At 37.1% G+C, this 14,516-nt stretch overlaps 2 protein-coding genes across 2 annotated transcripts; both read left to right on the top strand.

Moving 5' to 3' along the window:
* The first annotated feature begins 2,377 nt into the window (after positions 1 to 2,377).
* LOC111023537 (ATP binding/leucine-tRNA ligases/aminoacyl-tRNA ligase) lies at positions 2,378 to 8,440 on the top strand. Its single transcript, XM_022300999.2, has 5 exons — positions 2,378 to 2,535; positions 3,136 to 3,245; positions 4,024 to 5,649; positions 5,746 to 7,434; positions 7,986 to 8,440. Exons 3-4 carry the CDS (start codon positions 4,043 to 4,045, stop codon positions 7,409 to 7,411), a joined length of 3,273 nt encoding a protein of 1,090 aa, XP_022156691.2. The 5' UTR covers positions 2,378 to 2,535; positions 3,136 to 3,245; positions 4,024 to 4,042; the 3' UTR covers positions 7,412 to 7,434; positions 7,986 to 8,440.
* Positions 8,441 to 9,651: 1,211 nt separating this feature from the next.
* Positions 9,652 to 12,199, top strand: LOC111023540 (uncharacterized). The gene is made up of 3 exons (XM_022301002.2): positions 9,652 to 10,688; positions 10,770 to 11,312; positions 11,940 to 12,199. The coding sequence occupies exons 1-3, from the start codon at positions 9,744 to 9,746 to the stop codon at positions 12,048 to 12,050; spliced, it is 1,599 nt and encodes a 532-aa protein (XP_022156694.2). The 5' UTR covers positions 9,652 to 9,743; the 3' UTR covers positions 12,051 to 12,199.
* The last annotated feature ends 2,317 nt before the right edge of the window (positions 12,200 to 14,516 follow it).

Consider the following 14,516-nt stretch of genomic DNA (forward strand, 5'->3'; position numbering starts at 1 on the left):
TCTCACTAAAAATTATAATGTCATCAAGCAATTTAACATTTATCACCTAAAAAAATCTTACATTTTCAATATTTGAAATACTTTCTCTTTAATTCCTCCAACAATGTTTTTGGCATCATATTTAAACAATTAGGAATTTGTAGTCACTAGCATATGCTGTTTTATTTTTCCTTTTTTTATTTCCTTCTAAATTCATGTCAAAATATTTAATATTTAATTTCAATGGAAAATATATTTATTTAAATTTGAATTTTAAAAAAATAATAATAGTTAACCAAAAGTTCAACGGTAATTAAGATGTACCTCCAACTAAAAAATAATTTAATCTGAACCACATGTAAATGTGGTTGATTCTCACTAATAATTCTAGAAAGTCGTGGAATGTGGACTAACTTTATATCATTTCAAAATTACGTGGCCTTTATTTCACTGTTTCCTTCTCTCTCATCCTCATTCTTCTCCCAGTATTGAAGTCCACTAGCTACACCAATTTCTCCCATTCCGCAGCAAATTCCTTCATCACCTTCTGCAGCAAATTATGACTGCTCAAAATCGGTTACTCTTCTAACTATTGAATGCAATTTTTTTTTCCTTCTAATCGATTCAACGTCCAAACGAGTAATGAATCGATATTTCCATAGTAAAATATAGAAACAATAGTGAAAGTGTATAATGTCAAGCTGAGAGAAAATTTAAATAACCGTATTATTTTTCTTTTTGGAATCCGTGTGTCCGGGCCAGCTTGCGCGCACCTCGACTAATCACGGGTCAACCGCCTGACCCTACATTTGGTTGACAAGGTAACTCGTAGGATATTTAAATAACCGTATTATTGAGAGGCAGCTCGCTAAATAAGTATTCCGAGTACAACAAATAATAATGTCTAAGTTACTCTTCTAACTCTTAAATGCAATTTCTTTTTTTTCTTTAATTCATCTTACCACTATCAAAATTTGTAGTCATATTGCGTTAATTTGAACATTGCTTAAACCTTGTTATTGAATCTATTTACTATCTAAACATAAAAATTTTCTTAAATTGTAGGTTTTAAGAGTGGATAAAAATAGAACAAAATTAAAAATTTGGAATGGAAAATTTAGAAATTAAGGGATCGTTTGGTAATGTTACCATTAGAAAGGTTTTGGTTGTTCCAAAATTTCTATACAATTGTGAGAATGTTTCGAAAGAGGGAAAACAAAAAACAAAATTTAAAAAACAAAGTAACGCTACGTAATTGAAATGGAAAGAATGGACCAAAATGGTATTTAAACGGAAGTGACGAGATTCGGTGGCTGAAAATATATAAGTTCTTTATACGGGTGTCATATAATTACTCAATTGAGGGAGATATCAGAGGATTAGGTACCATACGAACAGGCTTGACAAAATCCTTGTCTACTCATTTGAGTGATTTTTGATGGTGTCCTTTAATCTCTGTAGAAGGGATTGATTTGATAAGATACAAACACTGGTATTAGAGAAAAAAGAGGGGATTAATTTGATAAGATACAAACACTGATATTAGGGAAAAAAATTGGGTTATTGAAAATCGATCGACCGAACCGAAATGGTTAGTGTCCGACAACATGTTGATCGGTTGAGATTTTGACCTAAAAACCGATCCGACGACAACGAACATGCCTAACGGACTTGTGTGCTTTTAAAATAATATAAAATTAATAAAATTTTAACCTATGAGTGCCACGTAAGTATTCAACTTTACTAACGTAATTTTTTACTCTAGATCTTTAGAATTATTTTTCAAAGTCGGAATCAAACTGTCACTTTTTTAAAGGTTAAAACACAACTGGTCGCTATACTTTTACTAAAGTAATAATTTAGTTTATGAACTTTAGTTTATAACGATTTAGTTTTATACTTTTAAATTGGTTACAATTTAGTCCCTATAATTTAAATTTGTAACAATAATCCCTATAGTTTAAAATTTGTAACAATTTAGTCTCTTTTGTGAAAATTTTTGTCAAAATTAAATATCTATTTTTATGTTATAATAATTTAGTCTTTGTAATTTATAAACACATTTCATCAATTTATAGATCTAAATGTGTAAGAAACTTAACTAAATTTTTCCCGATGGGACTAAATCATTACAAATTTAAAACTACTAGGATTAAATTGTTACATGGTTTTGGGATCAAATTGTTACAAAGTACTTCACTAAAAATAGAAGGACAAAATGTATTATTTAATATTTTATTTTTTAAATTTAAGACCAAAGTATTTCACCGTTTTGTTTTTTTATTTCTTTCCATTGGTTTGTTTGAAAAAGTAGAAAAGTAAGAGAAAAAACCGACTAAACCGATCGAACCAAAACGATTCGGTTATATTTTCTTTCTAAAGTTTGCCCTAATTTCTTCTCTTCATTTCAGTACATAGCCATTTTCTCTACTACACTCGGCCTCTACCACTCCCCCCATATCCATTGCAGAACTTCCGACCGGCGACCACCACCCCTCACGGCGTTCTGTTTGTGACGCCTTTCCACAGACTCACCAAACTCCCCCCAGAGCTAAAGTTTGTCTTTTGTACTCACTTGGTCTTTCTTACTGCTTAGATCTCTCTCCCTTATTTGCTCTTTTTTACATCCTTAATTTCTCTCCAATTTGTTTCTTTTAAAATTCTGCTCTGTTTAGATATCCTTAATTTCTCTCCAATTTCTTTCTTTTGAAATTCTGCTCTGTTTAGATAATAGTTGGATTGAAGAAGAGAACTTTGAGTTAGGGGGTGGATACGTAGATTTATTTATTATTCCATGTAGGAAGTTTGCATGGGTTAGATTATTTATCATGTTCCCCATGTAGGCAGGTTTTTGAGTCATTTGATGGATATGTCCATTCTAGATAATAAACCCACTTCATACTTCCAAGTTAATATGATCTGAATTTTATTTTCTTGAAATAAATTTATATCTAAGAGAGGAAACGGTGGAAGAATAGGAATGGAATTTAAAAAATGCCATAAATATTTGGGACCATTCTTTATGTTTCGCTTATAAAAGACAGTATTGACAATGGTTGATTATTTTATAACTATTTTTTATTTGCTGCATTCTTCTTCTTTACCATTCTGCTTAACTTATTTTATATCTCATTATCAAAAGCATTTGATTTACAGGGCAAGCACAATCTATCTCTCGTTGGTTAAGAATTTACTAGCCTCTCACTGGCTTTTTCTCATTCCTCAAAGAGCTTTTTGCCTTTTCGCCATTCTGTTCTGAATATAAGGTATAGACATGACTCAACCTTCTCTGTCTCCCTCTCTCCTTTGAAGTTCTACCTTTGTGCTTTAAATTTGGGAGTAAGTTTACGTTTTGTTCTAAGACTAATGTGTGTGTGTTTTCCGGGTTTTGGTGGGTTGGGGGGAGGGGGGGGGGTGTCGTCATTGGGTGAATGTGAGTATGAGCTTCACTTATGTTGTGGAATTTGAAATGTCAGGGGAATAACTTGGTTCATGATTGCATTCGTTGTTCTATAGCTACCCTACCCAGACAAATTAGTGTATTTTAGGTATTGAATTCACTTTTAGCCCTGTTTTGACTCGTGTGTATCAATTGAACCTGTCGAGATTTAACCCTGTTTTTTTTTGCCTGAAACCAGTGTGGAGGGTATCTAGTTCCTACTTTGCTGTGAGATTTTTTCATATATTGTTTTAACATATGATTGACATTTGGTCATTCATAATTTGTTGGGGTATTTCAAGTTTTATCATTTAGTCTATGGTTATATAGTATACTAGTGATCTTAAAAGATCTGCATGAAATTTACACACACACACACACACACACACACGTACATACATAGATATGCACAGTCTTAAAACGATGTAGGAAAGTTCAGAACTCGATTTGCTTGTCTGCCTTGTAAGTGTTTGTGCATGACAATGGCTGTCCTATGGTAGACTGCTTGAAATTATATATATGCACAGTCTTAAATGATGTATGAAAGTTATAGAACTCAATCAGCTTGCATGTTGTATTTTTTATAATGTTGTTGGTGCCTGCAGGTTTTTTAGTCTTGCTGAAATGGCATCAGAGAGTGGGAAAAGCTTTGCTAGGAGGGACAATCTCCGAGAGATTGAAGCAAAGGTTCGAGCTTTGTGGGAAGAGTATGATGTTTTCAGGGCAGAGGCATTAGAAACACCTCCTAAAGTGGGCGAGAAGTTCTTTGGAAATTTTCCTTTCCCTTACATGAATGGATTCTTGCATATTGGTCATGCTTTCTCCGTTTCAAAATTGGAGTTTGCTGCAGCATATCACAGGTTAAGAGGTGCACGAGTCCTATTACCATTTGGTTTCCACTGTACAGGCATGCCTATCAAGGCCTCTGCTGATAAGCTTGCTAGGGAAATCCAACAGTTTGGTGATCCTCCAGTCTTTCCTAGTGAAATCGAAGACCAAGAAAATTTGAAAGTAGAAGCTGAGGATGCTAATGAAAGTAATCCAACATTACCTGACAAATTCAAGGGCAAGAAATCTAAGGCAGCTTCAAAGTCAGGTGGACAGATGTACCAGTGGGAAATAATGCGCAGTTTTGGTCTGTCTGATAGTGAGATATCCAAGTTCCAAAGTCCTTATAACTGGTTGACATTCTTCCCTCCTTTGGCTATGGAGGACCTTAAGGCTTTTGGTTTGGGTTGTGACTGGAGACGTTCTTTTATTACTACTGATATAAATCCATTTTTCGATTCATTTGTACGGTGGCAAATGCGGAAGTTGAAATCTATGGGGAAGATTGTGAAAGATGTAAGATATACTATATATTCGCCCTTGGATGGCCAACCCTGCGCCGATCATGATAGGGCATCTGGGGAAGGGGTTCAGCCACAAGATTACACTCTCATTAAGATGGAGGTTGTGCCACCTTTTCCTCCTAAAATTGGAGTGTTGGAGGGTAGAAAAGTGTATTTGGCTGCTGCAACGTTGAGACCTGAGACCATGTACGGTCAAACAAATGCATGGGTACTACCTGAGGGTAACTATGGAGCATTTGAAATTAATGATACTGATGTATTTATCATTACTGAACGAGCAGCCCTTAACCTAGCCTATCAGAAATTTTCTAGGGTCCCTGAAAGGCCTACATGCTTGATTCGTCTGACTGGTAATGATTTGATAGGGCTCCCATTGAAGTCCCCTCTGGCCTTTAATGAGATCATTTATGCCCTTCCCATGCTTACAATTCTCACGGATAAGGGAACTGGTATTGTGACCAGTGTACCTAGTGATGCCCCGGATGATTATATGGCCATGCATGATTTAAAATCAAAACCAGCTCTTAGGGCCAAGTATGGTGTTAAAGATGAATGGGTTCTTCCCTTTGATATTGTGCCTATTATTGATATCCCAGAATTTGGAGACAGGGCTGCTGAAAAAGTTTGCTTGGATCTGAAAATCAAGAGCCAGAATGAGAAGGAGAAGCTTGCTGAAGCTAAAAGATTGACATATTTGAGAGGATTTACTGATGGAACACTGGTTGTCGGTGAATTTGCTGGAAGGAAAGTGCAGGAAGCAAAGCCTTTGATTCGGAGCAAGCTCATTGAAACTGGCCAAGCTATTCCATATAGTGAACCGGAGAAGCGAGTTACCTCCCGGTCTGGAGATGAGTGCATTGTGGCTCTTACCGATCAATGGTAACTGTCTCTTACAAGCAACTCTTTAGTTTATTTATTTATTTTTTATAAACTACCGACTCTTCCTAATCTCTACTATAATGGTATTCCTAACAGGTACATCACATACGGGGAATCAGAATGGAAGAAGTTGGCTGAAGAGTGCTTGGCCAACATGGATCTGTTTTCTGATGAGACTAGGCATGGATTTGAGCACACATTGGGTTGGCTCAACCAGTGGGCATGCTCACGAAGTTTCGGCCTTGGAACGCGCATCCCTTGGGATGAACAATTTCTAGTTGAGTCGTTATCTGATTCCACCATTTACATGGCTTATTACACCATTGCTCACTTCTTGCATAACGGGGACATGTATGCGTCCGGTGCCTCTGCAATAAAACCCGAGCAGATGACTGATGAAGTGTGGGATTTTATCTTTTGTGGTGCTGCAGAACCAAAATCATCTAGCATCTCACAGTCAATTCTTAAGCAGATGAAACAGGAATTTGAGTACTGGTATCCTTTTGATCTTAGGGTTTCTGGAAAAGATCTTATTCAGAATCACTTGACATTCTCTATCTACAATCATACTGCAATTATGCCAAGGCACCATTGGCCACGTGGGTTCAGATGTAATGGGCACATTATGCTCAACTCTGAGAAGATGTCCAAGTCGACCGGGAATTTTAGAACTTTGCGTCAGGCAATCGAAGAGTTCTCTGCTGATGCCACACGATTCTCATTGGCTGATGCTGGTGATGGTGTTGATGATGCAAATTTTGTCTTTGAGACTGCAAATGCTGCAATATTACGTTTGACGAAAGAAATTGCATGGATGGAAGATATTCTAAAGGCTGATTCTTCTTCATTCTTGAGAACGGGCCATCCATCAACCTATGCTGATCGTGTTTTTGAAAATGAAATCAATATAGCTGTCAAAATGACTGAGCAACACTACAAAGATTACATGTTTCGAGAAGCTCTAAAGACTGGTTTTTACGATCTCCAAGCAGCTAGGGATGAGTATAGGTTTTCATGTGGTGCCGGGGGCATGAACCGTGATTTGGTTTTCCGTTTCATGGATGTGCAGACACGACTTATTACTCCGATATGTCCACATTATGCAGAACACGTTTGGAGGGACATGTTGAAGAAGGAAGGATTTGTTGTTACTGCAGGCTGGCCCTCGGCTGATTCTCCTGATTTAACACTCAAAAGTGCAAACAAATATCTGCAAGACTCAATAGTTCTGATGAGGAAGCTTCTTCAAAAGCAACTATTAGGATCCAAAAAAGGCAACAAGAAGAGTGCTCCCGTCACATCGGTGATCGAGGACAAGAAATTGACTGGCTTGATATATGTGAATGAGCAATTCGATGGATGGAAAGCAGAATGCTTGAGGATACTTCGAAGTAAATTTGACTCGACTAAACGCACGTTTGCACCGGACAGCGAAATAATGGAGGCACTACAGAAGAGTTCAGTTGGGCAGGCAGCGGATTTCAGACAAACACAGAAGCTGTGTATGCCATTCTTGAGGTTTAAGAAGGATGAGGCTGCTGCACTTGGGGTTCAGGCCTTGGATTTGAAGCTTCCTTTTGGGGAGATGGAGGTTCTTAAAGAGAATTTGGAGTTGATCAGAAGGCAAATAGGTTTAGAAGAGGTGGAAGTATTGTGTGCATCTGACAGTGATGCCCTTGCAAAAGCTGGTGCTCTGGTTTCACTGCTGAAGCAGAATCCTCCATCCCCAGGGAATCCCACTGCTATTTTCTTGACAAGTTGAGAACAATACTCAAGGCATTTTTGGTGAGTGGTGAATTGTCTTTTGGGTTAATATAATACACTCAACTGTTTTATTAGAGCTACTATTTTCGTTTTGTTCGATTTTCTCTTTTATAAAGAGAGAATTTCTCTTAGGACAAATGGGTAAGGATAACACTGGATACAAAACTGTGAGGATGGGTAGAATGTTATATCTCTGAAGATATTTCTAGGTTAGAGAAGCACGGATACGGACACGAATATGGCACGTCATGAATGTGGTGACACTTCATTTTGCACAACATAGCAAAGATAGGTTTATTAAACCATACCATTTTTTAAATGTGAAACTAAATGAGTGAAGTATTTTGCTCAAATTTATTCTTTTGTCCTTTATATCTATTTCTTATACTTAACCAGTGTTATGTGCCTAATATTTATATTCCCTTAGTACAACTACTGTGACACATGTATTGAGCTAACAAGTGTTGATTTGTGTTCAATAAGTGCTGGAGTGTCCGACGTGTGTTTGTTACCCAAGCTTTCAAGTGTTTGTGCTTCTTTGATTCTAACTATTTGTTCTTGGTATGATGAAGGGAGATGAGGCCTCATTACTCAATATGGTACATAAAGAAGTGTCATGAGTACATCGTCAGTGGCATCTCATGTTCGCCATCTGCGTATTTGCCATCCGCGTATTTGCAATGTGAGGATCGACTATCGGGTCGAGTTTTTCGTTTTGAACTTTTCACATCGGCACTATTTTTGACTTAAGTGAACATAATTTATAGTTTCTTGCAGCATACTGTCGATCTCGAAGTACAGGGTTCATGATTTTTCGTTTTAAATTCTACAATCCTCTCTTCTGTTGTTAGCTATGGTAAGGCTTCAATTGCGAGCATGCCTGTTGCCATAGAAAACTACTTAATTTGAAGCTTTAGGAACTGAACTGACAATGTGTAATATTTTGTTAATGTTAATTTGTTTGCATTTTGTTACATAACATGTGACATTTCCTTAACAAGAAACCATGAGATTGCAGTGTTGCTAATTTTCAGTTGCAGATTGGTAATATTTTCCCCAATTTTCAATTAAAACTATGCTCAATTTTGGTTGTTGGAGACTAGTGCAAGTGGTTGAAATTATTAATATTGAATAATTGTATTTTATTAATAAAATTTTGTATTTAGGATCAGCTTCAATTGAAATCTCTATTACAGATGGGTATATCGAGCCTATCCAAGGTCATTTTTTCTTTTCTTTCTTTTTTTTTTTTTTTAAATTCTCGTATATAAATTGAATGGGAATTGATTATTTAAAGATTAATTCTAACTGATAAAACTTGATGTAAAATCTATTGAATCGAAATTAACCAATTAGTTTAGTTGAAAGAAGTAATGTTTTCAATAAATTGGTAAAATTATAGATAATTAATTAGCACTAATGTGTAATAATTGGTTAGTGAGAATAATAGAAATTGTTAGCTTGACCAGTTTTAATTGACAAGAGTACATTAAAATGCACTAAAAAAAAACATTAAAATGCAATATCTAATTAGGTAAGTTCGCTGATATAAATAAAATATGTGTTTCTTACCCTTATTTCTATCTTGACCGCCATTATAAAACTAACGCTCATTATTTTTTTTTGAATATATGTTTTTTATTTCCTTCTCTTAGTTGTTTAACATTTCAATGGTGGTCGGAACAACATAGATCTAGAAGTTGACCTAGTGCTCTTACCATCAAGTCCTAATTACACTGTAGTTTAGAAGACTCGTTTTTTACCCGACCCAATTTATGTGTGTGTATATATATATATATTTAAAATAAAACTCCCTGATGTAATTAAAATATCTCATTCACTTGAACTATGCTTAGTCTATATTGATCTTCAATTTCTTAAGTTGCCTCATTAATATATGCTTTTTAATGATCATATCATTCAAATCAATCAAATTAACTGTCTGTCAACTTGAACTTAACTCAGCAAGTTAAAGATGTCTATGTTCAACTAAAATAAACACCCCACCATAACAGTGAGTTGTATTAAAAAAACAAATCAATCGAACTAAAGCGAGAACATATTTAATCACTCACTCATTTTTTCCACGTAACCAAGTTGGTGTAGTAAACCAAAGATGCTATAATTAGTTAGTATACAATTTCCTTCCATTTTAGTAGCATCCGAAATCGGCTCATTTCATACCATTTCCAACACATGTTTTGATTAAAGAAACCAAAACAAAAAACATACGTTGTGGATCCGAAGATCAGATCAGATCAGATCAGATCAGTGTTTGGTCTGTGTGTTCCCTCCAAGAACAAAACAAAAAACAAAGAACGAAAGCAAACATGGGAAACAAGAACATCAGCAAGAACAAAACTGAAGATCCTGACAAGAAGGGGGGAGTGTCGTCCCCATGGTCTCGCTCCACCTCCCAGCCACACCGCCTTGCAACATTCATCGGACTCAAAAGCCCCGTCGTCTGGATTTTCCTCATCATCTTCATTCTCTACGTCGCTTACTCCTCGAACATCCTCACTGCGGATCGCCCCGAAGAATGCGCCCCCACCTTCACGGAAGAGCACCTCCACAACATCTCCACGGTCGCCCAATACAATCTCCCTCTTTTTGAGGATGGTGAAGTCGAAACCGACGAAACCATCCAGCCGGTCCTGCCGCTCAAGTCCCAGCGCTACGACACGGACCTCAAACATATCGTCTTCTGCATTGCAGGCTCCGCCAGCCTGTGGGCTAAGCGGAAGGAGTACATAAAGCTGTGGTGGCGCCCCAAGGAGACGCGGGGAGTGGTGTGGCTCGACAGGCGAGTGGCGACGCGGAGGAACGAGGGGCTGCCTGAGCTGCGGATCTCGGGCGACACTTCTCGGTTCAAGTACACGAACCGGCAGGGGCAGCGGTCGGCGGTGAGGATATCGAGGGTGGTGTCGGAGACTCTGAGGATGGGGATGAAGGAGGTGCGGTGGTTCGTGATGGGCGACGACGACACGGTGTTCATGGTGGAGAACGTGGTGAGGGTTCTATCAAAATACGACCATAGGCAATTTTATTACATTGGGAGCTCCTCGGAGAGCCATGTGCAGAACATTTACTTCTCTTACGCCATGGCTTATGGTGGGGGAGGGTTCGCCATAAGCTATCCGCTGGCTAAGGAGCTGGAGAAGATGCAGGATCGCTGCATTCAGCGCTATCCTGGATTGTATGGGAGTGATGATCGAATCCAGGCTTGTATGGCTGAGCTTGGGGTGCCCCTCACTAGAGAACCTGGATTTCATCAGGTAAAGTTGAGAAACCAAAAGAGTATTCATTCAAACCAGCTTTTATTTTAGTCGTTAATGTTTGAATGTTTTTGCATGCAGTACGACGTGTACGGAGATCTATTGGGACTTCTAGGTGCTCATCCAGTGACCCCCTTGTTGACCCTCCACCACCTTGACGTGGTTGAGCCAATATTTCCACGCATGACGCGGGTGAAGGCCCTGCAACGCCTATTCCAGTCCGCAAGACTCGACTCGTCGAGCATAATGCAGCAATCGATCTGCTACGACAAGAAGCAGCAGTGGTCGATCTCGGTGTCGTGGGGGTACGTGGTTCAAATCCTAAGAGGAGTGATCTCCCCTCGAGAGCTGGAGATGCCCACAAGAACATTTCTGAATTGGTACCGAAGGGCAGACTACACAGCCTACGCCTTCAACACAAGGCCTGTCACCAAGCACCCTTGCCAGAAGCCTTTCGTGTTCTACATGACTACGACGCGTTACGGTCGGGCCAGGAAGCAGACCATTGGCGTCTACTTGAGGGATAAGTCTCGCCACCCCTATTGTCGCTGGAAAATGAATTCTCCTGACAAGATCGACTCCGTCGTCGTCTTGAAGAGGCCCGATCCCTATCGATGGCAAAAGGTAACCCTTCCACCCTTATCACATGTTTAATAGGTCGTTCAATTCTGAAGAGTGTTTGATGAGTTCTTAAAATAAAACTTAGGTGTTTATCGCCAGTAAGTATATCTCATACTTCCTGTTCCTGTTAAAAAATTGACAACTATAAATGGATCTTTTATTCACAAAATTGAAAGTTAAAAAATTTATTATTCAGAGATGTATTAAATACATTTTTAAGTTAAGAATACCTATTGGACAAACTTCAAAACAAAACTTATAATTTGACTCATCGTTACTTCATGTTAAATTGACTAATGATAAGCTTTATATGACATTATAAGTGAGGTTGCATACCGAAAGAATTAAACTTATAAGTGGAAAATTCCTAATTATTGTCCTCCAAATTTCTAGCATGTCAGCAAAATTTGGACTTTTCCTTTGACCGAACTCACTATGTATTATGTCAGGTAAGTTTATCATCAATTTAATATTTACGAGATATAATTGAAAATTACCGTTAAAATGTAATGGATTAAATTGAAAGTTTTAAACACCAGGGACTAAATTGAAAGAAAACACGGAAAATATTCGACATTTTTATTCACCTAATTTGTTTTTGTTTGAATTATATATAATATTGATATGCAGTCGCCAAGAAGGGATTGTTGCAGAGTTCTTCCATCACATAAGCCATCCACAATGTACTTATCAGTGGGAAACTGCCGGAATGCTGAAATTAGTGAAGTTGATCAATCATAGCTATCTCCAAATCATCATTTAATTAGAAAAATCCAACCTAGACTTCTATAGAATCTAAATTTTCATTACTTTCAATAGTTTTTTTTTTTTTTTTTTGTTATTTGTTTTACCAAGAGCAGAGATCATGGAAAAAAGTGATGAATTATTGTAATCACGACATTAAGAAATCAACTATTCTTCTTCAATTCAAATAACCAAGTTTTTGTTTTTCTTTTCTAGTTAAACTAAAACAAAATACCTCCAACTCTAGGGTAATTAGTTTCAATAATACCTCTATACTTTGCAGAAGTTTTATTTTTACCTTGAAACTTTAAACTAGTTTCGAAATTACCTTTCCGTATGCTATTATGTTAAAATGAAGATGGAAAAGTGACTGGGTGGGTGACTCGTAAATAGTGGTATATGTAGCATATAGACGACAAGTTTCAATTATATGTCTCTAAATTAACTTAGGGTAGGTTTCGATTATGCTATTATCATTTTAAAAGTTTCATTTTAACCTTCATCTTTGGAATTGTTCAATCCAACCTCATTAGCTTTCCTATTAAAATGAAGATGAACATATAATGGAGCGATTGGTTGAGAAATAAAAGTTACATGTGAGTGTACTTTGATGGTGAGCTATAAAAGAGTTGAAGTGTTTTAATCACATAAAAAATGTCTTGATTAGAGTGGAAACAAATTTAAAGAGATAGGGTTTTGGGTTGAAATGATGCGGAAGCCACATAGTGTGAAATAAAGAGATAGGGTTTTGGGTTGAAATGATGTGGGAAGCCACGTATTGTGAAAAAAAAAATCATGTATTGGTAAAAATCACAATCTTTTTTACTCAAATACTGGAAAAGTCAAGCAAGAAAAGACCTCAACAGAAAGCTTCATAGTGCATGGAATGAATATGTTTATGAGAGAAAAATTGTGGAAGAGTGGGGTCGATGAGTATATGAAAGCTACGATGATAACAAAGAACAAGACTAAATGACAAAGGAAGACAATTTTCATCCTCAAATGTAAAAAATATGTCGACAAACATTGGTGTTTAGGCTTGATTATCTTCGATTTCTTTGCTTGTCTCTTCCTCTCCTCCATGCATGCTCTAACATTTATTTTTGTGAGATGGATGTCCCAAATTTTATCTAAACTTTGTGATCTACTTAGCCCTCAAAAAAAAAAAAAAAAAAATTCTCTTTTGATTGGAAGGAGGAAACAATATTTTACCTAATCCCAAAATTCGTTTCTTTGGCCCCAAAATTATATAACGTCATTTCGAATGTGACAAATAAGACTCTTTGATTTTTTTCTACCGCTCACCACGACGTCATATTTCCATCTTCATTTTAAGCGGTGAAAATAATGAAATGATTGATCTGAAACAATTTCCATGGTTAAGGGTTAAAATGAAACATTTAAATGATAAGGACATAATTGAAATGTCCCCGAGAGATGCACAATAGGAAGAGACTTGTGGTGATTTTTCAAGTTTCAAATTTGAGATCACAATGTTGTATAGATGAAACATATCCTAAAGTTCAAGAGCACAAATAAAATATGAAACATTTGCTACATGTACCACTATTTTACAAGTCACCAGTCTTCTTTTTTACGGAAGGGTAGAAAATAGACTAGAAAATAACATGGTATCATCCCTGGCCGAAACTAGGCTACAATGGACAGTAGTGCCATTCAAAAGCTGATTCTTCCAAAGGAGGAAATTGTTATCATTTAATTTGAGGGTCAGAGGCTAGAGGTAATTTTGGAAACATAGGAGCAAAAAGGGCTTATGAGGATGAGGACAAAAGTAAAACTGATGAATCCAAAAGGGCTGAACGCGCAACAAATTGGATTAAGTTGGGGTTGTCGGAGAGGTCTCTACTATGGAATTTGCTGGAATCAAAGTTTTCAGAGGTCCCGAGAAAGAATATGAACCTTACGTCCAAATACATATTTCTCATTTCTGGAAAGTAAAGACTGCACTAGCCCTCTTTCACACTCTTCATGTAGTTGCTCCTCATGTAGTTGCTGCATTACTAACGTTTAAATTTCTGTTCGAAGTGTCAAAGGAGATTAGGGTGCAGAACTTCCCTAGGTGCTAGTACATCCGATATTGTCTCTTGAACTACCCCCAATTTTTGATTGAAGTTTTGTTTTATCTTGTTCCTATTATCCTTAGATCCAAAAGTAATATGTTTCTTTCCTTCGGCAGTACGTCTCAACAAAGCTGATCAATTTGGATCTTGGTCCATGATACATTTTATTGATTTTGATGATTGAATTTCTCTATGAAAGAAAAAAAAGGTCATTCAAATTAAAAAATCACTAGTGGGAGGACAAAAGTGGGACAAAGGACAAAAGAAAAGTTGGGAGCTTTGATATGAAACTCCCTTGCTAAAACACACTGAAGTGCGTGCTTAGGTGCAAGTGCACACACGTCCTAGTGCGGTTTAAAAGCCTTATTTCTTTGGACGACCC

Source organism: Momordica charantia (genome assembly GCF_013281855.1).
Source record: "Momordica charantia cultivar OHB3-1 chromosome 3 unlocalized genomic scaffold, Mcharantia_2.0 BLBB01000003.1, whole genome shotgun sequence".
Taxonomy (NCBI): Eukaryota; Viridiplantae; Streptophyta; class Magnoliopsida; order Cucurbitales; family Cucurbitaceae; genus Momordica; species Momordica charantia.

What these genes read in the sequence shown, in the direction of transcription:
- LOC111023537 (XM_022300999.2), top strand. Translation starts at nt 4,043, where the DNA reads ATGGCATCAGAGAGTGGGAAAAGCTTTGCTAGGAGGGACAATCTCCGA. An exon ending in GTGGCTCTTACCGATCAATG is followed by an intron (nt 5,650 to 5,745) that starts GTAACTGTCTCT and finishes TATTCCTAACAG; the next exon opens with GTACATCACATACGGGGAAT.
- LOC111023540 (XM_022301002.2), top strand. Translation starts at nt 9,744, where the DNA reads ATGGGAAACAAGAACATCAGCAAGAACAAAACTGAAGATCCTGACAAG. An exon ending in GAGAACCTGGATTTCATCAG is followed by an intron (nt 10,689 to 10,769) that starts GTAAAGTTGAGA and finishes TTTTGCATGCAG; the next exon opens with TACGACGTGTACGGAGATCT. An exon ending in ATCCCTATCGATGGCAAAAG is followed by an intron (nt 11,313 to 11,939) that starts GTAACCCTTCCA and finishes ATTGATATGCAG; the next exon opens with TCGCCAAGAAGGGATTGTTG.